The sequence below is a fragment of the Colias philodice genome, unplaced genomic scaffold, assembly GCF_061535455.1.
Source record: "Colias philodice isolate Cphi_HAF_F1 unplaced genomic scaffold, ilColPhil1 Martin Lab GWU primary ptg000018l_1:1-1108441, whole genome shotgun sequence".
NCBI classification, from domain to species: Eukaryota; Metazoa; Arthropoda; class Insecta; order Lepidoptera; family Pieridae; genus Colias; species Colias philodice.
Window position 1 is genome coordinate 738,340 of NW_028322190.1, and position 21,818 is coordinate 760,157.

At 33.1% G+C, this 21,818-nt stretch overlaps 2 protein-coding genes across 5 annotated transcripts in view; both read left to right on the top strand.

The window, feature by feature from the left end:
- The window catches only part of LOC149474844 (uncharacterized), a 115,486-nt gene extending 104,740 nt beyond the window's left edge, over positions 1 to 10,746 (top strand). For 3 of the 4 annotated variants that reach the window (XM_089714080.1, XM_089714082.1, XM_089714081.1), the window contains 6 exons: positions 932 to 1,077; positions 1,281 to 1,392; positions 1,651 to 1,761; positions 2,422 to 2,572; positions 6,329 to 6,557; positions 10,408 to 10,746. In XM_089714080.1, coding sequence (XP_089570206.1) covers positions 932 to 1,077; positions 1,281 to 1,392; positions 1,651 to 1,761; positions 2,422 to 2,572; positions 6,329 to 6,557; positions 10,408 to 10,498 — 840 coding nt within the window. In that variant the 3' untranslated portion in view covers positions 10,499 to 10,746. Of the gene's footprint in view, positions 1 to 931; positions 1,078 to 1,280; positions 1,393 to 1,650; positions 1,762 to 2,421; positions 2,573 to 6,328; positions 6,558 to 9,872; positions 9,922 to 10,407 lie in introns of all 4 variants that reach the window. The other variant, XM_089714083.1, reaches the window with a different exon arrangement.
- Positions 10,747 to 13,354: 2,608 nt separating this feature from the next.
- Positions 13,355 to 21,221, top strand: LOC149474846 (caveolin-3-like). The gene is made up of 3 exons (XM_089714065.1): positions 13,355 to 13,834; positions 19,705 to 19,884; positions 20,723 to 21,221. Exons 1-3 carry the CDS (start codon positions 13,754 to 13,756, stop codon positions 20,909 to 20,911), a joined length of 450 nt encoding a protein of 149 aa, XP_089570191.1. The 5' UTR covers positions 13,355 to 13,753; the 3' UTR covers positions 20,912 to 21,221.
- The last annotated feature ends 597 nt before the right edge of the window (positions 21,222 to 21,818 follow it).

The window sequence follows — 21,818 nt, forward strand, 5'->3', positions numbered from 1 at the left end:
TTTTTCATATGTACCATGGGCGAAGCCGGGGCGGACCGCTAGTTTTTATATAAGAGTCGCATTAATGTTGAGAATGCATTCACATAATAAAAATAGCATCTGTCTGTTTCACGCAATATTAAACCACATGGCTGTTTTGTATAATTGATGATCCATAGGGTCAAATATGGGCTAGATACTCTTCAAATATTTTATACCACGAATTGTATATCTGCGACTGCATTTCATACTAATATTTATTATATGAAAAACTCACTGTTCCTTGCGATGTCGAACCAGAAATACTAAAAAGATGCAAAGTTCTTAAACGCATATATCTCAAAAACTCATAAGCGTGACACTATAAAGGTCATCTCATCTCCAAATCGCTCATAAGGAAACCAGGTCTGATCATTAGATCCCGTCCATTCGCACGCTCCAAATGCTGCCTAAGTGAGCCCACACAAAAGATACCACTGTAAGAAGAAATCATCTATTGTGTTTTGCTTTGATGTGTTGACTGGTGACACTAATTCACTTGCTAATCTGATGGTGACGACGGGACGAGAGAAATTATGAATTATTTAGCTGTTATGGTTAAAATATATTGAGTTAATAGAATTCATTCGAATACAATTGAAAAGAATAGCCTTTAGTTAATTAAGTACGGTACCATTATATACGTGATATATTATATTATTTTTATTATAGGACAATAGGTAATCATATTTTCCTGGATCACGAAGTTCCAGATTGTTCTCTTTTTTTATGATATCAATGTTTTTAATTTTTACAATTTTTATGGAGACAATATAATGGACGATTACATTCCTCCAATAACATCTACATTTGAGTATTCTTTCAATTAATCATTCCAAGCCAATCACAACTTTGCATATTTACATGGTAAAAGTTTATAAAAAAATCATTATAATTCAATTTTCCTTTACAGCGCACGAACCCGCAACCCCGCAGCAAGAGGTTCACATTCCAGTCGACTGTCAGACAACTGGAGAGGCGGCGACTCGCTGAGAAGCTGTCCAAGGAGGCCGACCTGAAGGAGCAGCAGAGGAAAACTGAGCTGGAAGCTATGAGGAGGTGCGTCTTGACATAGATGATTTATAGCATGGATTGGCTTAATTTATAGATAGATTTGACCTAGCCTAAAAGACCTACCAAGATTTTTTAGGACAAGTAAAAACAGCAGAACTTTTACTAATGTTTCTTCTCCGTTCGTAAATACTTCTCTTTGACTCCATGTCCGAAGTAAACATCCTGATTAATAAGAAATACTTTTATAGGGTAGAAGAAGAGTTCCAACGCAAGCGTGCGAGGGAAAAGGCGAATATAAGACAGCAACTGCGGCTCGTCAGCAGCGGCGCTAATAGCATGCCGACCTCAAACCATCAAAAGGTAAGCCATATTTCTATTGTCACTTGTGTTATAGTTACAAGTGTTTATTAATATAAAGTACACTTATAACATGGCACTCGCTAATGAGGAGTGAGGACTCAACGGACTAAAATACTGAGAACAATTTTGATTTGATTATATGAAACTATCGTAGAGTGCTTTGTCCTGAATCTAAATATCTTCAACAAATTCGTTAAATGACCATAAGATCAACAGTCTTAGAAACAGAAACTCAATGATTTAACATCCTTTTTTCAGTCTCGCGATGATCCCGACGGTTCTTGTCGCGAGTCTCCAGAGAGAAGTAGAGATAGAAACAGGACAAGCAACGGGTCGGATATTAGTGGCCGGAGCAAGAGTTCCACACCGGTGAGTGTGTTGATTTAAAATTCTTTGAGAGCTTTTTTCTTTTAGATAAAACTTGGAGAATCAATTAGAATTGTTGTGAGTGGTCGCATAAAACTTTTACTGAAATATTACATTTCAGACAAATCTATTTATGGTCAATGGTTCATTGTTATCTATTTTACAGGTTGCTTTGTGTCTCAGATTCATTTTTTTTTTCTTTGAAATTAATTTCAATTAATTCGGAGATTGGCGTAAAAAAGTAACACATGCATGCGACTGTGTTTCACACAATGAGTATCTTTTTCTTCGCTTTCTCAGTCCTATTTTGTATTTCCTTTCTTATCATAGTCTTGGCAATCCTTTAGCAGATGCGTAAGGCCTCTGCTCATTAAGTTCATCTTACGCTTCGTCATTCACTGGATGACCCATCTTTGTTAAATTTGACGTAAAAAAATTGGTTGTCTGTAAAGTCGGTTTACTGACGATAGTTGAACGTGACAACGTCCGATTGTGCTTCTTTGTCGCTCGTTCCGCGCTCTCACTTGCACTTCAAGCCTTACATGGAACGACTCAGAGCGAGGTAACGCCGCATGAGTCATGTTTTTTCGTGCTTGCAGCCGGCTCTATCGAATTATAAGACGTTGTCACGTCAAAAAATTAATTATTATCGTTGCCCTACAGGTCCTCAGCGTGGAGCTGTCCGAGTGGCGCACAAACGGCAACCCCGCGCGGCGCGTTTACCGCGACTGGAGCGCGGCGCCGCTCGCGCAGCCGCACGCGCACCCGCCCGCCTGCGCGCGCATGCCGCTCACGCACCACCCGCACGCGCACGGTGAGCGACTCGCTGTACAGGGATACGATATTATATTGAAAAAATATACAGGCATACGATATTATATTGAAAAAATATACAGGGATACGATATTATATTGAAAAAATATACAGGCATACGATATTACATATATTGAAAAAATATACAGGGATACGATATTATATTGAAAAAATATACAGGGATACGATATTATATTGAAAAAATATACAGGGATACGATATTATATTGAAAAAATTTACAGGCATACGATATTACATATATTGAAAAAATATACAGGGATACGATATTATATTGAAAAAATATACGTAGGCATACGATATTACATATATTGAAAAAATTTACAGGCATACGATATTACATATATTGAAAAAATATACAGGGATACGATATTATATTGAAAAAATATACAGGCATACGATATTACATATATTGAAAAAATATACAGGGATACGATATTATATTGAAAAAATATACAGGGATACGATATTATATTGAAAAAATATACAGGCATACGATATTACATATATTGAAAAAATATACAGGGATACGATATTATATTGAAAAAATATACAGGGATACGATATTATATTGAAAAAATATACAGGGATACGATATTATATTGAAAAAATTTACAGGCATACGATATTACATATATTGAAAAAATATACAGGGATACGATATTATATTGAAAAAATATACGTAGGCATACGATATTACATATATTGAAAAAATTTACAGGCATACGATATTACATATATTGAAAAAATATACAGGGATACGATATTATATTGAAAAAATATACAGGCATACGATATTACATATATTGAAAAAATATACAGGGATACGATATTATATTGAAAAAATATACAGGGATACGATATTATATTGAAAAAATATACAGGGATACGATATTATATTGAAAAAATATACAGGGATACGATATTATATTGAAAAAATATACAGGCATACGATATTACATATATTGAAAAAATATACAGGGATACGATATTATATTGAAAAAATATACAGGGATACGATATTATATTGAAAAAATATACAGGGATACGATATTATATTGAAAAAATTTACAGGCATACGATATTACATATATTGAAAAAATATACAGGGATACGATATTATATTGAAAAAATATACGTAGGCATACGATATTACATATATTGAAAAAATTTACAGGCATACGATATTACATATATTGAAAAAATATACAGGGATACGATATTATATTGAAAAAATATACAGGCATACGATATTACATATATTGAAAAAATATACAGGGATACGATATTATATTGAAAAAATATACAGGGATACGATATTATATTGAAAAAATATACAGGCATACGATATTACATATATTGAAAAAATATACAGGGATACGATATTATATTGAAAAAATATACAGGGATACGATATTATATTGAAAAAATATACAGGGATACGATATTATATTGAAAAAATTTACAGGCATACGATATTACATATATTGAAAAAATATACAGGGATACGATATTATATTGAAAAAATATACGTAGGCATACGATATTACATATATTGAAAAAATTTACAGGCATACGATATTACATATATTGAAAAAATATACAGGGATACGATATTATATTGAAAAAATATACAGGCATACGATATTACATATATTGAAAAAATATACAGGGATACGATATTATATTGAAAAAATATACAGGGATACGATATTATATTGAAAAAATATACAGGGATACGATATTATATTGAAAAAATTTACAGGCATACGATATTACATATATTGAAAAAATATACAGGGATACGATATTATATTGAAAAAATATACGTAGGCATACGATATTACATATATTGAAAAAATTTACAGGCATACGATATTACATATATTGAAAAAATATACAGGGATACGATATTATATTGAAAAAATATACAGGCATACGATATTACATATATTGAAAAAATATACAGGGATACGATATTATATTGAAAAAATATACAGGGATACGATATTATATTGAAAAAATTTACAGGCATACGATATTACATATATTGAAAAAATATACAGGGATACGATATTATATTGAAAAAATATACAGGCATACGATATTACATATATTGAAAAAATATACAGGGATACGATATTATATTGAAAAAATATACAGGGATACGATATTATATTGAAAAAATATACAGGGATACGATATTATATTGAAAAAATTTACAGGCATACGATATTACATATATTGAAAAAATATACAGGGATACGATATTATATTGAAAAAATATACGTAGGCATACGATATTACATATATTGAAAAAATTTACAGGCATACGATATTACATATATTGAAAAAATATACAGGGATACGATATTATATTGAAAAAATATACAGGCATACGATATTACATATATTGAAAAAATATACAGGGATACGATATTATATTGAAAAAATATACAGGGATACGATATTATATTGAAAAAATTTACAGGCATACGATATTACATATATTGAAAAAATATACAGGGATACGATATTATATTGAAAAAATTTACAGGGATATGATATTATATTGAAAGAAAAAAAGAGCCTATGTGCCGAGCACACGTGTCAGAAGTGGCAACTTCTTTGACAAGATTCAAAAATACAAAAATAGACGCCTTACTCCATGACGTGACGGTATTGCCATAACGCGACCTTGGAATTTTGCTGTCAACGCGCCTAAAGAATTTTCAATACAAAAAAATTTAACAAAAAACTAAAGTGCTGAAAAATAAGAAAGATCATCTTTCAAATAAACACAACAAAACATGAAAATCTGTTCTCCCAATCGAAAGTTCTAGGTAACAACGACCTAAAAAAATACGAAATGATAACCCCCTCATTTCTTAACATCGGATTAAAATTTTAAAAAATAAAAGGAAAAATAGTAACTGCAGTAAATTCTTCTTTACCAGGCAGCGTTTGCATAAATTAAAATTATCTCTCACCATACTAAATACTAGCAAAAAGGGTCAATGAATGCAAATGAAATGTATGTCCCACATGAAGCGATGTCGAGGCCGCCAGCCCATATTGCTTACTGTATTAGACGTGATTTGATTATAAACTTAGTATTTGTAAGTGCGGATGATCAATTATAAAACATAATTTATATTTTCCTTGTCTCGAGGGCAACTAGTGACTTTATGTAACAGTAATGCCATATAAGACTATTTGAATTTGACGTACATCTTTTAAATATCAAGGTGTTGAAGTGAGTTTTTTCACTAATCAATTGATTTTCAAATAAGGAAAGATATTTTACCAATTCTTTCAAAATTATAGCATATTTTTATACCACATTTATCCCTAACTCCTCTAATTAAGCCGTTTTTATAAATAGAGTCATATACATAATTGTTACCAACCACTTGACCAAATAAAAAACTATTACCGTTTCTAGACACTTACAAACTACAAACCGATATATCATTTAAATATTCACTGAGTGCTTTCTAATCGCCGATAGCTGGCAATTATCCACCACGCCTACGTGAGTCAACAGTAGCGATGCATTAAAAGAATTTAACCTTGCCACAGTAACATACATTTTATGCTAACCCCTTTGTATATCACATCACATGGTGTGCGAATTTTATTATAATCGGTTATGTGGTTTAGGAGTCCATTGAGGACAAATATTGTGACACGAGATATAAGTATATATATTGAGATATTCATAAACATAATATTCCAGGTGTAGAAGGCTCGTTCAGCGGCAGCCCGCGCTCCGACAACTATCGCCTGGAGTTCGCGCTGGGCGGGCGCTCCCCGCACTCCCCCCGCTCCCCGCGCTCCCCGCACTCCCCCCGCTCCCCGCACTCCCCCCACTCGCCCCGCACCCCGCGCCCGCCCCGCCTGCTCGCTACGAGAACACCTTCGTCTTCGGGATCGGAGATATCCTTGAGGCAGCCTATTAAGATCAGGTAAGTGGAGGGTAGTTGGCTGGTATGTAGGACCATAAAGTTGGAAAATTTTCAGTGTAGAACGAATTTGTTATGTATTGATTATACTAAATCTTATGCCTAATTAATTTTATTAAATATTTAAAAAAATTTAGAAAAAATTACGAAAAACCTTAGCTTACCTTATTACCTGTCACAAAAAAAAATAAAAAATAGATCTGGCAATCTGATTCAGGTATATGTATTAGCTTTGTAGCTTTTTCAATTGCCGTTAATTTAAAATGTAACTAACGCTTATACTTCAACAAAGTATTTAGTCCATCAAAACACGTCAAGAAAGTTAACACTGTTTTTGAACTGTAAATCACGCACAAACGTGCTCTGGTTCAAAATATAATAAAGATTACGCATGTAGGGTTTGACCTTGGAAGGAAAAAAATGGTACGTGATACTGATTTATAATCAAAACTATGATCTATGAATTCCTTCCGCGAAATAACTTTTCGCGTGCGTTAAAGGACAAAATATTATAAAATTATAAATTAGAATGACAAAACCACAGGACAAAACAGTGTTTTAAACAATAGTGAAATATTATAATAATAGTCCATTGAATAAAAAGTTCTAGAGTGCGTGAGTTAGTAACGTAAGATGTTTCTTCGGAAAGATGTCAAGAGTCCCTAGGTAATAAACATACTAAAACCCCGGGCCACTAGGAGGAGCCCCGGAGTGGGGGGAGGGGAGAAATGGGTCCATTTTTTCATTTTTCGCTTAAATATCAAAAACGGTACATGTTAGAGAAAAACTTTCAAGGAAAAGTTGAAAGGCCATAAAATTATCTACAAGTTGTACCTGAATCATTTTTTCCTATATCCTACCGTTTCTGAGTTATACGCAGTAAAACATGATTTTGGCTCAAACAATTTCCACATCAATCGATCAAAAAATATTTCTTTCTTCCAAAAAACTAAAATGTGCAACTTGTGACCGGTACTGATAGATTGCTCTTAATTAGGTCTATAATTGGTAAAATAAACACATTCCTCCATGGAAGCCTTTAGGAGGAATCGATTGTCAAAATATTATATTATGGTAGTTTGAGTTACTGAACTTGATCTTTTTATTTTTTTCTTCCAAAAAACTCAAAAGTGCAACTTGTGACCGGTACAGATAGATTGCTCATAATTGGGTCTATCATTGATAAAAATACCAGATTCCACCACGGAGGCGTTTACGGGGAATTGAATTTTATTAGGGTAGTTACGATACTTAAACTTTTTATTTTTTTTCTCCAAAAAAACTCAAAAGTGCAACTTGTGACCGATACTGATAGATTGCTCATAATTAGGTCTATAATTGGTAAAATAAACACATTCCTCCATGGAAGCCTTTAGGAGGAATCGATTGTCAAAATACTATATTAGGGTAGTTTGAGTAACTGTACTTTATCTTTTTATTTTTTTCTTCCAAAAAACTCAAAAGTGCAACTTGTGACCGGTACTGATAGATTGCTCTTAATTAGGTCTATAATTGGTAAAATAAACACATTCCTCCATGGAAGCCTTTAAGAGGAATCGATTGTCAAAATATTATATTAGGGTAGTTTGAGTTACTGAACTTGATCTTTTTATTTTTTTCTTCCAAAAAACTCAAAAGTGCAACTTGTGACCGGTACAGATAGATTGCTCATAATAAGGTCTATCATTGATAAAAATACTAGATTCCACCACGGAGGCGTTTACGGGAAATTGAATTTTATTAGGGTAGATACGATACTTGAACTTTTTATTTTTTTTCTTCCAAAAAAACTCAAAAGTGCAACTTGTGATCGGTACCGATAAATTGCTCATAATTAGGTCTATCATTGATAAAAAAACCAGATTCCACCATGGAGGCGTTTAGGAGGTATTGAATTTTATTAGGGTAGTTACGATACATGAACTTTTTAACTAACTACCCTAATAAAATTAAATTCCCCGTAAACGCCTCCATGGTGGAATCTGGTATTTTTATCAATGATAGACCTAATTATGAGCAATCTATTTGTACCGGTCACAAGTTGCACTTTTGAGCTTTTTGGAAGAAAAAAATAAAAAGTTCATGTATCGTAACTACCCTGATAAAATTCAATTCCCCGTAAACGCCTCCGTGGTGGAATCTGGTATTTTTAGCAATGATAGACCTAATTATGAGCAATCTATCTGTACCGGTCACAAGTTGCACTTTTGAGTTTTTTGGAAGAAAAAATAAAAAGATCAAGTTCAGTAACTCAAACTGCCCTAATATAATATTTTGACAATCGATTCCTCCTAAAGGCTTCCATGGAGGAATGTGTTTATTTTACCAATTATAGAACTAATTAAGAGCAATCTATCAGTACTGGTCACAAGTTGCACATTTGAGTTTTTTGGAAGAAAGAAATATTTTTTGATCGATTGATGTGGAAATTGTTTGAGCCAAAATCATGTTTTACTGCGTATAACTCAGAAACGGTAGGATATAGGAAAAAATGATTCAGGTACAACTTGTAGATAATTTTTTGGCCTTTCAACTTTTCCTTGAAAGTTTTTCTCTAACATGTACCGTTTTTGAGATTTAAGCGAAAAATGAAAAAATGGACCCATTTCCCCCCTCCCCCCACTCCGGGGCTCCTCCTAGTGGCCCGGGGTTTTAGTATGTTTATTACCTAGGGACTCTTGACATGTTTCCGAAGAAACATCTTACGTTACTAACTCACGCACTCTAGACCCCCCTTGGAGGGACTCATTCAATGGACTATAATATAATGTAACACAAATAAATCATCGTTTGGCTCGAAATTTTGAACGAATGTAAACAAAATTACTCAACGGATTTTAAACTTGGCAGTATTTTAGCGTATAGACCAGAATACAGATTATCTATAGAAAACCGCGCGGGACAGCTAGTTCTTTATAAATGAAATACGTAAAAATTCTAGCAATATTTTATTATGCATGACAATACATTAGATTCAGATGGTAAACGATAATATTAGGACGTTTCTAGTAGGTAACTTTTGGTACTTGGGAAGACTAGAAAGATAATGCGAGATATTTTTATACATTAAAAAATATTGGTTTTATTAAAATTGACTTTAACTTGCATGAAATTTGAAATTTCATAGATTCCTAAGTCTGCATGAATCCAATTTTGCTTGGAGATAGTTTAAATTAGTTCTATTACATGTGTGATTTTCTTTAAAGTAATTTCTACGTTCTGGATGTAGCGATGGTGATTTAAAAAAATCAGAGCGATTATTTCAGATACTAGTATAAGCATGTTTAGTTTGTATTAACAATAGTTATTTCTCTCAAGGTGGTGAAGGAGTAAGAGTAGATATAACTAACTGGCTTTCCAAAATAAGGTGAGTGCTTCAGTAATTAGCCTAACATTTTGTAGACGCTTAAGTTCAACAATTTAACTCCTGTCAAAGGTGTAATTGATCCTACATCATAAAAAATGTGTGCGTGTACTAGTGTACACACGTAAGAAGTGAAACTTCTTTATGACCTTATTTTTCAAAAAATAATTTATATACTGTATAAGCAACTTTACAGAAATACGAATCACGCATGGTAGGGATAAGAAAAAGATGGCGCGTAACGGAAAAATGTCACGCGTAGCAAAAAATGTTACACTAAATTTTTTTCCAACCCCGATACAGAAGTTTCACTTCAAAAAAGACTTGACAAAATAATACGATAGTTAAGCATAGACTTCTCAAATTAAACTTACTTAACATTCTTCAATTTCCCTTTCAGTTCTATATTTTTTTCATACGTGTTGGTACCAATACCAATTAATATCTAACAAAAATGTAATTGAAACCCAATCTAACATTATTTTACAGTGAAACCACAAAGGAAGATGTTGAAGAACCAATAATTGTACCAACATTGCGACCGACCAGACCAGCGCGGGCTAGTGTCGCCATACGATAAAGAATATTCGAGTGTGTTCTAGAACATCTACATACTGAATCTAAAATGTTTAAAAAAATAATAAATATCATTTAAAAATAAATAGTCAAAAATGATTTTTACTGGCCAGTACCTACGCGCAGTTGTATTTATGAAAACTTTACAAGCTGTGTTGTCACACGTCTTTCGATTTAATATATTCCGTTTGTAAAAACACCTTAAAACAAATGTTTAAGTCTAATTCTGGATAGAAAGCTTACGAAAAAAACCTACTTATTTACCTATGCTACATAAACACACTTTCATAATTATATGTATCATTTAATACTGAATCATTGCATCTGTACAGTCACGTGGTCTCCTCTGAAAATCAGTGCAGCAATACATTTTAAGTAATGGTTGCTGCTTTGCTGACGGGGAGTCCTTTTTGCCTCCATTACTATCTTTTTTTTCTGTTTTGTGTATTAATTACTAAGAGTTACATGGTGGCAAATAAAACGCTTTCTATTTCTATTTCTATTTCTACTTTATAACTAATTACAACGTTTGACGTTTCTCATTTTGACAGTTTGCGAATTTTGGCGGGAAACCTTTTTGTTTGACGTAAAAAAAAATTAAATGTCACACGACAAAAATCGCAAACAGAAACGATCTAATATATCCCTTTTACAATGAAGTTTTATCTGTTTTACAAGTTTCGTATTGGTCAGTTAGTATTTATCTTTTACAACTTCTAATACAATTTTTATGTGAGATATATAACCGCCAAAACTGGGTGCTATTTTAATGTCTATTAGCACTTAGCAATAGAACTATTTAGTCTGTGTTCAAACTATCGTTTTGTAATTATTTTCTTCAGTCTCATTATTAATGAAATAAGTTATAACGTAAATATTTCGAGAGATTATAACATTAAGTACTTAATCATAAGTTATTCATAAATTAAGATGATGTATAATTTTGAAGATAGTTAAGTTTTCTTTACTGTTATTGATTCATTTCAATGCAATCGCCGTCAATTGAAGCAAAAATACTGAAGCTTTAAACTTATTAATAAATAACTAATTCTTAATTTACGGTGCTAAGTAAATTATTCGCTGTAATCTTTTCTATTAAAAATTAGGTTGTATATTTTTTAGTAACTTAGATACCATTATTTTTAAATATTTTACCCTATTTCTATTTAAACGAATAAAGTAAACATAGTCATTTATTAAAAGTAACTACATTGGTGCTGAAAAGTGTTGCCAGTTAAAAAAAAATTTCAAGCTTGCAATGTTTTCCTTAGGTGCCTTATCTATTACTTTACCTTCACTGTTTATAGCTCTACAAATAAATATACCTTCCATTTGTGTATTTACTCTGTTGCAGCGATCCAATTACATTGCGACTGGCAACACCATTAAAAGGTTCATAACCCATAAATAATATTTCATGTGGTAATCTCCACGAAACCAGGTTAATTGTAACCGGAACAAATGTTATTTTTATCGATTGTAATGTAGCAAAATGTTTTCTTTTCGTTTTTTGGCTATTACAACTTTTCGTTTATTTAAGGATTTTTATACCCCGTCCAATTTGTTATCTTTGTAACATAAACTGTCTGTTTGGTGGGAGTTGATAAAAAGAGCTTTCAATTTAAATATAAATTTCAAAGTAGATGCATACAATATTCATGCAGCGAGCTGTCTTTATAAAACTGATTTTTCAGTCAGTCATTATAAAACTGACAGAATTTTGTTATTACATATATTTAACACGACGGTTAAATAATTTTGTTTTTCTTATCAATTCTCACTGAACAGAATATAGGTGCAATAATAAAGAATACATTAAGACTGTCTATGTTTATACCATAAACCACGTGTACGCTCAACGGTTTATATAATGTACTTACGTTAAGATTATAAGGTGTATATATCACGGTGAATGTATATAGCTGTATAAGTTTATCAGAAAATACATATATTTACAACAAGTTATGCTGTGTTTTTATTTACATGCAAGATTACCTTTTGTAAGAATCAGTGTTACCTGAAATTGGTATATTAGATGATAATCTTAATATACAATTTATAAATCTCGTGTTACAATCTTTGTCCTCAATGGACTCCTAAACCACTTAGGTAACCGATTATAATAAAATTCGCACACCAAGTTCGATCCAACTTGAGAGATAGGATAGTTTAAACATGTAGGTACCACGGGCGAAGCCGGGGTGGACCGCTAGTATTATAGAGATATCTAGAAGTGACTAGAACCTACCTAAGAAAAATATTCATTCTTTAATGAGTAAAAGATTGCCCTGGCTTTTTTTAAGAACCCATACCAACAGTTTAAAATATACCATGCATAGTAATTTGTAAGCCCTATGAATAAAAACTTAAACCTATGGTGCTAGACTTTTGAATAAAAGCCGCCACGCATGCGCAGATCACTTTATTCAAGGCATCTCATCCAGTGTATAAGCGTAAATATTTCGTACTCTTAATTTAATATCAAATCTAAACTACATAATAAAAAAGAATGATTTGACTTTTGGTTTGAATGATACGTAGAAAAGCTACTTGACCGATTTAAAAATTTTTTAAAGATAAGTAAGCTATAAAATCATTAATTGTCCGAATTGTAGTAACCTACGATTAATTATATTTTTCACATCCGGACCATTAGCTAACCAATTGGTATAAGTAGATAAAATTTATATTTTATTTATTTAGATTATTTGGATTAAACTAATATTTTATATTTTTATTCATAGAATCGTTATCGTTCTGTAAATCTTTTAAAAATACTTCTTCAATGTATCATTACACAAAAAATTACATAGTCTTGTATCCGTTTTTATTATTTCATTCGCTTGCTCTGGATTGCACAGCTTACACTGAAAGGATTGATAATAACTTTCAGTAGTGAGCTTACAAACAGTGTTGATAGCACGCGAATTTAGTTACTTACACAAATTTCTATTCATTACAAACTCTTACGTACAAATACAGAACTCAATATTTACTACATTTTTTATATCATTCAGAATAAACAGACAATAAAAAGCTACATTCCAAATTTCAAATCTAGAACTTTTTAGGCGGCTATAATGACATTACAATTTTTTAAAACAACAGATTAATAAATTCCATAAAACCGCGGATACACCGTTCGGCATTGCCGGTTTTTTGAAACTGTCGTGTATCAGCCAAGCTGTTGCCTGATATCCCGGAGCCGGGTTCAGCACCACCAGTGCTGGTGGCTGATACTCCGGTGAGGGTGCAAGTGATGGAGGTGTCGAAGCCAAACAGTGGTGTACGGGAGGTACTGGAGGATAGAGACCCTAATAATCTGAATCAACATGTACAGGTAATTGTATGCAGGACAACAAATTCACAAATATTATGAAATTAAAAGTGTATCATTACTTATTCTTTATTATTAATAACATATTAAGGGATAAAAGTTTGATGGTTTGTTTATAATAATCTTTTGAATCTACATGATCTTACATAATATACTACTCGTTCAACGGTAAATATTTTTGAAACTGCGAAAGCTTTGTTCGGCGGGAAACGAACAATGGCGCCTTAGAGGCGTATAATTGCTAGAGTGCTAGACCACTTACGTGACCACACGAGTACCTTATATAATTAGCTCATTATATGTATTTTAATGTATTTATATATTCATTTCTTAACACTTTTTAATCATCAGAAGCTTTGAAAAAATTTATTCGTAGGATATTATTTTTAAGTTCTGACTTTTACTACTTTACATATTTTAAACCGTTACTTATATTTATGATATTGAATAATGCGATGTTCCATTGCATTAAGTGTGTTTTTATATTATACTAGCGGTCCGCCCCGGCTTCGCCCGTGGTACATATGAAAAATAGATGTTGGCCGATTCTCAGACTTACCCGATATGTACAGAAAATTTCATGAGAATCGGTCCACCCGTTTCGGAGGAGTATGCAGACTAACATTGTGACACGAGAATTTTATATAATACTAGCGGTCCGCCCCGGCTTCGCCCGTGGTACATATGAAAAATAGATGTTGGCCGATTCTCAGACTTACCCGATATGCACAGAAAATTTCATGAGAATCGGTCCACCCGTTTCGGAGGAGTATGCAGACTAACATTGTGACACGAGAATTTTATATATAAGATAAGAAGAAAGATATAATTTAACTTCTTTTGTTGTTTATTTTAATTAATGGAATCGAACCCAGACCTTACGTTAGATCGATAATGACTAACACCACTGTACCACAAAGCTAGATCGATGTTAAATAAGTAAATTAACACAAACAAAGGCAGTTAGCAAGAATGGAAATGAAGTCCATGAAAACACCTCATACGACGGTAAGCCATTTGCATTTGCAACTGGACAAAATAATGACCTTATTTAAAAGCTACGAGGCCACATACTTGATTACGGTTTTAATAAAATATTATTTAATGCATTTTACATAAATATTAGTCTATACATTTTAATGTTAAATTTACACTACACATGAAACACATGTAGGAAGTTAAATCTAATATACCTACTAGCTGTGCCCCTTGGTTTTAGTACCTACTTTGGTAGTAGGTATGATGTTATAATAAATTCACTATTGTAATACTTTGGTAGTATTGTTATAATAAAGCTTATAGTCTCGATAAATGGATTAAGTATGTATTCACAAAAATAAATTTTCAACACGTAATAAGTACCCGTAGTTTCTGAGATTAGGGCGTTCAAACTTTTATAGCATGTAAATTACTTCTAGTATAGATAGACTATAGGTAGCTTTCAAAAATATAAAAAGCTAATTGTTTTATCTTCCGCTACCATCTAAGCAAAGATTCGAAGGACTGCTTTTCTAATGCCCTTGTCATTTTGTTATGTCAGTAGTATACAAATAACTAACCCTTACAGAGTATATTAATTAACATGTAAGCCTCCATTGAATCCGATTTGATAAACGATATTTCATTCTATGTATTTGTCCTATCATGCTAGTTAATGAGGCCTCTTAACAAAATCGAAGTGTCTAGTCGTCCGCTAAACGGATGAATAAAATAAATTAGTCGTCCGATTACCGGATGAATAAAATAATTTAATCGTCCGATTACCGGATGAATAAAATAATTTAATCGTCCGATTATTCGGATTACTAGATAACCTTTTAACACTGAAGCTAGTTGGGTTGGACTAAAGCAAAGGGGGCTCAGGACTTAGAAAATTTTTGATGGAGTTGGTGTCATTATAACACCTATTTATTATTGTTTTATCGTAAAGATTACGCTAATATAAGCATGTTTTATAGGAACAACTTTTCTCTAAAATCAAAAATGGCCGAGATATTCGCCCTCAATTCGTTAGGTTAGGTTTAGGTTAGGTTAGCCTTTAGGTTAGGTTAGGTTAGGTTTCTTTAAAAAAAAACTACACAGAAATACGCGGGGCTCCGTCGACGCGCAAAAAAAAAATCAAGTTTAGGTAAGGTTAGCCGTTAGGTTAGGTTAGGTTAGGTTTCTTAAAAAAAAAATACACAGTAATAGGAGCCCCGCTAAGCGGGGCTCCGTCGACGCGCAAAAAAAATCAAATACCTACGTGTGCCCTCCTCCCCCCACAAAAAACCTATAATACGTGCGGCAGTTCTCTAAAGAATTATCGGACGATTAAATTATTTTATTCATCCGGTAATCGGACAACTAATTTATTTTATTCATCCGTTTAGCGGACGACTAGCGCTGTCCTAACAAAATACTAGCTTACCGCCCGCGGCTTCACCCGCTTTTTCTAAAACCTAATAAATTATAGATATACTAAAACCTTCCTCTTGAATCACTCTATCTATTAAAAAAACCGCATCAAAATCCGTTGCGTAGTTTTAAAGATTTAAGCAAAGGGACATAGGGACAGAGAAAGCGACTTTGTTTTATACTATGTAGTGATACCTATACGTTGTATCTCATATTATCGGTATATCTTTGATGTTATTAATTTAACCTATCATATTCACTTTAGAAAACTCATTTTATAAGATTTTCAGTGTATAACAAAATTGGCTCCTACTCTACAACCCAGTAATTTAAGAAATCTAATCTAATTGTCATTATGACTTAAACCTGTGTTCCTTTATGGTGAACTAGCTTTCCGCCTGCGGCTTCGCCCGCGTTTTCAAAGAAAAACCCGTTCCCGTAGGATTTCCGGGATAAAACCTATCCTATGTCCTTTCTCGGGTATCAAAATATCTCTATTAGTCCATTGAATGAGTCCCTCCAAGGGGGGTCTAGAGTGCGTGAGTTAGTAACGTAAGATGTTTCTTCGGAAACATGTCAAGAGTCCCTAGGTAATAAACATACTAAAACCCCGGGCCACTAGGAGGAGCCCCGGAGTGGGGGGAGGGGGGAAATGGGTCCATTTTTTCATTTTTCGCTTAAATCTCAAAAACGGTACATGTTAGAGAAAAACTTTCAAGGAAAAATTGAAAGGCCATAAAATTATCTACAAGTTGTACCTGAATCATTTTTTCCTATATCCTACCGTTTCTGAGTTATACGCAGTAAAACATGATTTTGGCTCAAACAATTTCAACATCAATCGATCAAAAAATATTTCTTTCTTCCAAAAAACTCAAATGTGCAACTTGTGACCAGTACTGATAGATTGCTCTTAATTAGTTCTATAATTGGTAAAATAAACACATTCCTCCATGGAAGCCTTTAGGAGGAATCGATTGTCAAAATATTATATTAGGGCAGTTTGAGTTACTGAACTTGATCTTTTTATTTTTTTCTTCCAAAAAACTCAAAAGTGCAACTTGTGACCGGTACAGATAGATTGCTCATAATTAGGTCTATCATTGCTAAAAATACCAGATTCCACCACGGAGGCGTTTACGGGGAATTGAATTTTATCAGGGTAGTTACGATACATGAACTTTTTATTTTTTTCTTCCAAAAAGCTCAAAAGTGCAACTTGTGACCGGTACAGATAGATTGCTCATAATTAGGTCTATCATTGATAAAAATACCAGATTCCACCATGGAGGCGTTTACGGGGAATTGAATTTTATTAGGGTAGTTAGTTAAAAAGTTCATGTATCGTAACTACCCTAATAAAATTCAATACCTCCTAAAGGCCTCCATGGTGGAATCTGGTTTTTTTATCAATGATAGACCTAATTATGAGCAATCTATCTGTACCGGTCACAAGTTGCACTTTTGAGTTTTTTGGAAGAAAAAAATAAAAAGATCAAGTTCAGTAACTCAAACTACCCTAATATAGTATTTTGACAATCGATTCCTCCTAAAGGCTTCCATGGAGGAATGTGTTTATTTTACCAATTATAGATCTAATTAAGAGCAATCTAACAGTACCAGTCACAAGTTGCACTTTTGAGTTTTTTGGAAGAAAAAAATAAAAAGATCAAGTTCAGTAACTCAAACTACCCTAATATAGTATTTTGAAAATCGATTCCTCCTAAAGGCTTCCATGGAGGAATGTGTTTATTTTACTAATTATAGACCTAATTAAGAGCAATCTATCAGTATCGCTCACAAGTTGCACTTTTGAGTTTTTTTGGAGAAAAAAAATAAAAAGTTCAAGTATCGTAACTACCCTAATAAAATTCAATTCCCCGTAAACGCCTCCGTGTTGGAATCTGGTATTTTTATCAATGATAGACCCAATTATGAGCAATCTATCTGTACCGGTCACAAGTTGCACTTATGAGTTTTTTGGAAGAAAAAAATAAAAAGATCAAGTTCAGTAACTCAAACTACCATAATATAATATTTTGACAATCGATTCCTCCTAAAGGCTTCCATGGAGGAATGTGTTTATTTTACCAATTATAGACCTAATTAAGAGAAATCTATCAGTACCGGTCACAAGTTGCACTTTTGAGTTTTTTGGAAGAAATAAATATTTTTTGATCGATTGATGTGGAAATTGTTTGAGCCAAAATCATGTTTTACTGCGTATAACTCAGAAACGGTAGGATATAGGAAAAAATGATTCAGGTACAACTTGTAGATAATTTTATGGCCTTTCAACTTTTCCTTGAAAGTTTTTCTCTAACATGTACCGTTTTTGAGATTTAAGCGAAAAATGAAAAAATGGACCCATTTTCCCCCTCCCCCCACTCCGGGGCTCCTCCTAGTGGCCCGGGGTTTTAGTATGTTTATTACCTAGGGACTCTTGACATGTTTCCGAAGAAACATCTTACGTTACTAACTCACGCACTCTAGAACTTTTTATTCAATGGACTTATACCGAATTTCATGCAAATTGGTTCAGAATTTAAGGCGTGATTGAGTAACAGACAGACAGACAGAGTTACTTTCGCATTTATATTATTAGTATGGATTTCACTTCTGTTTTACTTGCCAATTTTCTTTTTGGACAAGTATTATTCGTCAAAGGCTATTTCTTCTACCTCATTATTTTCTAAAACATACCTATAGGCACATACTAATATGTAATAATGTACTACGTATACAACTATAGGTAATCAATTAAAACAAAAATTGACTTTTGGTTTTTCGTAAGTTCGGTATTAGGCAAGCGATAAATAACAACGCCTTACCAAAAATCTTTGCAATATTCCTCTATAAAATACATAAGTTCATCGATCGAGTTCACAAAGAAACGGTAAGCAACGTCGCGTGACTGACGCAAGGGGTGAGAATTGGTCGAACGGTCAAATATTTTTAACATAGCCGAAGTGTAGCCGAAAGGTCATCTGTCATGTACGGTATATTAATATTACTTTATTGCTTAATTGAATAGCGAATGACTTGTGAATATATTTAGAGAGGTTTCAGTAATTGCCTGGTAGTTTTTGTGAGAAACCCGAAAATGTAACGATTTTTTAAGGTACCACATTCAAGCGGTAAACGGGGCCTGTCTGTAAGACTTCTATATTTGTCTGTCTGCGGAATGTTTATTATTGGCTTTCATTTATTACAAACATAAAAGCATACAGCAAAAGCTTTTACCTGTAATTTTACCTAAATCAAATTCTACAAATAAGTATGTATTTTAAACTTGAAAGTTCTTAAAAATGTACATGGTTTGTTATCCTTTCACACAAAAACATTTAAGAAATTAGGTACAAATATAGACAGGCTTATTCGTCTGGACACATAGGCTTCTTTTTTCACGGATTGCGCTTCACGAAAACAAAACAGTCTCCAGCTACTTATATATCTTTTTACTAGTATATATTGCACAGATAATATGGGACGACGTGATCGGCGAGCCAGAGGGCGTCCGGAGTCCAGAACGAGCGTGGCGGATCAGCCACTTCTGCTTCAGACACGCTCGCAACTGGTGCTATATAGTGCTGTCCGTGCTGGTCGCCCCGCCGTGTGCTCTGGTGTTAGGAGTCGGATTTGCGTGCTTGGCTTTTGAAGTGAGTACCTATATACCCTAACACGAAGTCGAAGTTTCTTGGTTCTTAAATAGGTACTTTAACTTTTATTCTAAGTTAACTTATAATCGTAATTATTTTACAAGCATTTTTTAGGGTTCCGTAGCCAAAATGGCAAAAACGGAACCCTTATAGTTTCGTCATGTCCGTCTGTCCGTCTGTCCGTCTGTCCGTCTGTCACAGCCGATTTACTCGGAAACTATAAGTACTACAGTGATGAAATTTGATGGGAATATGTGTTGTATGAACCGCTACAAAAATATGACACTAAATAGTAAAAAAAAGAATTGGGGGTGGGGCCCCCCATACATGTAACTGAGGGATGAAATTTTTTTTTTCGATGTACATACCCGTGTGGGGTATCAATGGAAAGGTCTTTTAAAATGATATAAAGTTTTCTAAAAAACATTTTTCTTAAAGTGAACGGTTTTTGAGATATCAGCTCTCAAAGTCGTAAAAAGTATGTCCCCCCCCCTCTATTTTTATAACTACGGGGTATAAAATTCTAAAAAAAATAGAGGTGATGCATGCTAATTAACTCTTTCAACGATTTTTGGTTTGATCAAAGTATCTCTTATAGTTTTTGAGATAGGTTGATTTAACTGTAATTTATTATATTTGCTGCTACGGAACCCTTTGTGCGCGAGCCCGACTCGCACTTGGCCGGTTTTATTCATACTTAGAATCTGCTTGATAAAACCCTTTTGGAATATCTCCCTGATACATTAGAATACAATAGATTTTTTGTTGTAAATAAAGCAAAAAAAAACTCCAGTAAATAAAAAATTTATTCCTAACTAAAATGCATAATTTTCTACAGCAAATCTGGTGCGCGACCCCCTGTTTGCGCTGTGTAAAGATTTACTTTGCTTCAATCCGCACGCTCGTGCAGGCCTGCCTCGCCGTGACCGTGGCCCCTCTGATGGACGCTGTCGGCAACGCATGCAGGCACATCAGAGTCAACATGCGCAATGATGCCCCTGAAGAAAAGGATCTGCTCATTATATAAAAAAAGTTAAACGTTCGGATACGCGCACTCGCTTCGAATGATGTTTCAAATTTTGAAAATAGTATTGTTCGATCTTGATGGCAGTGTGTGTTTTTTTAATTAAGGATAAATTTTATAGTTATAAAAATAAAAATAAAAATAATTAACATTACTTTGTTGTATTATTACTTATTAAAAATACTTTCACCATTCACATTAAGGACATTTGTAAAATAAAATTTAAATTATTAATAATAATATGATTGTTTTCATTAAGTATAATAATAAGTTGTACCAAAGTGCCTTTACGAATAAATGTTTGAATATTTAATGTGTTTTTTTTTATTATTTTCTTCCCTATTATACCTACAGTAATGAACTATGTAGTAATATACGTACAATAATCATTGAGATAATATTAATATGGAGACGATACCGCCTACACCACTTATGTTCCGCTCAACATACGTCATCTGGCGTAACTGCACTCAGTCGCTTGCTCGCTCATTGGCGGGAACGTCACGCTCATTTTTTATTTGTTTTAAAGTGAAACGCATCAAATATGCCTACGTGTGTGTTACGATATTGCACAAATAATACAAATAATACGGAAAACTGCAAAGGAATAACTTTTCAATCAGTAAGTAACTAGATAATAATTTTTTAAACTTAGAACAAAATTTTTGGCGGGCGACATTTTACGTCATTTGTCATAGATTAAAAATTTAAGATATGACATTGGGCATGAAATAAGTGTTGTTAGTAATATTTGCTGGCGTATATTTTTATAGTATAAAATAATAATTTTACATATTTAGAAAAGCATAGACTGGTTGTTAATTGAAAAAAGGTGAAATCATGAAATATGAAAATCAATTACTTAATCACCAATTTTTTTTTTGTTAATTGATTTTAATCAATTTTAATG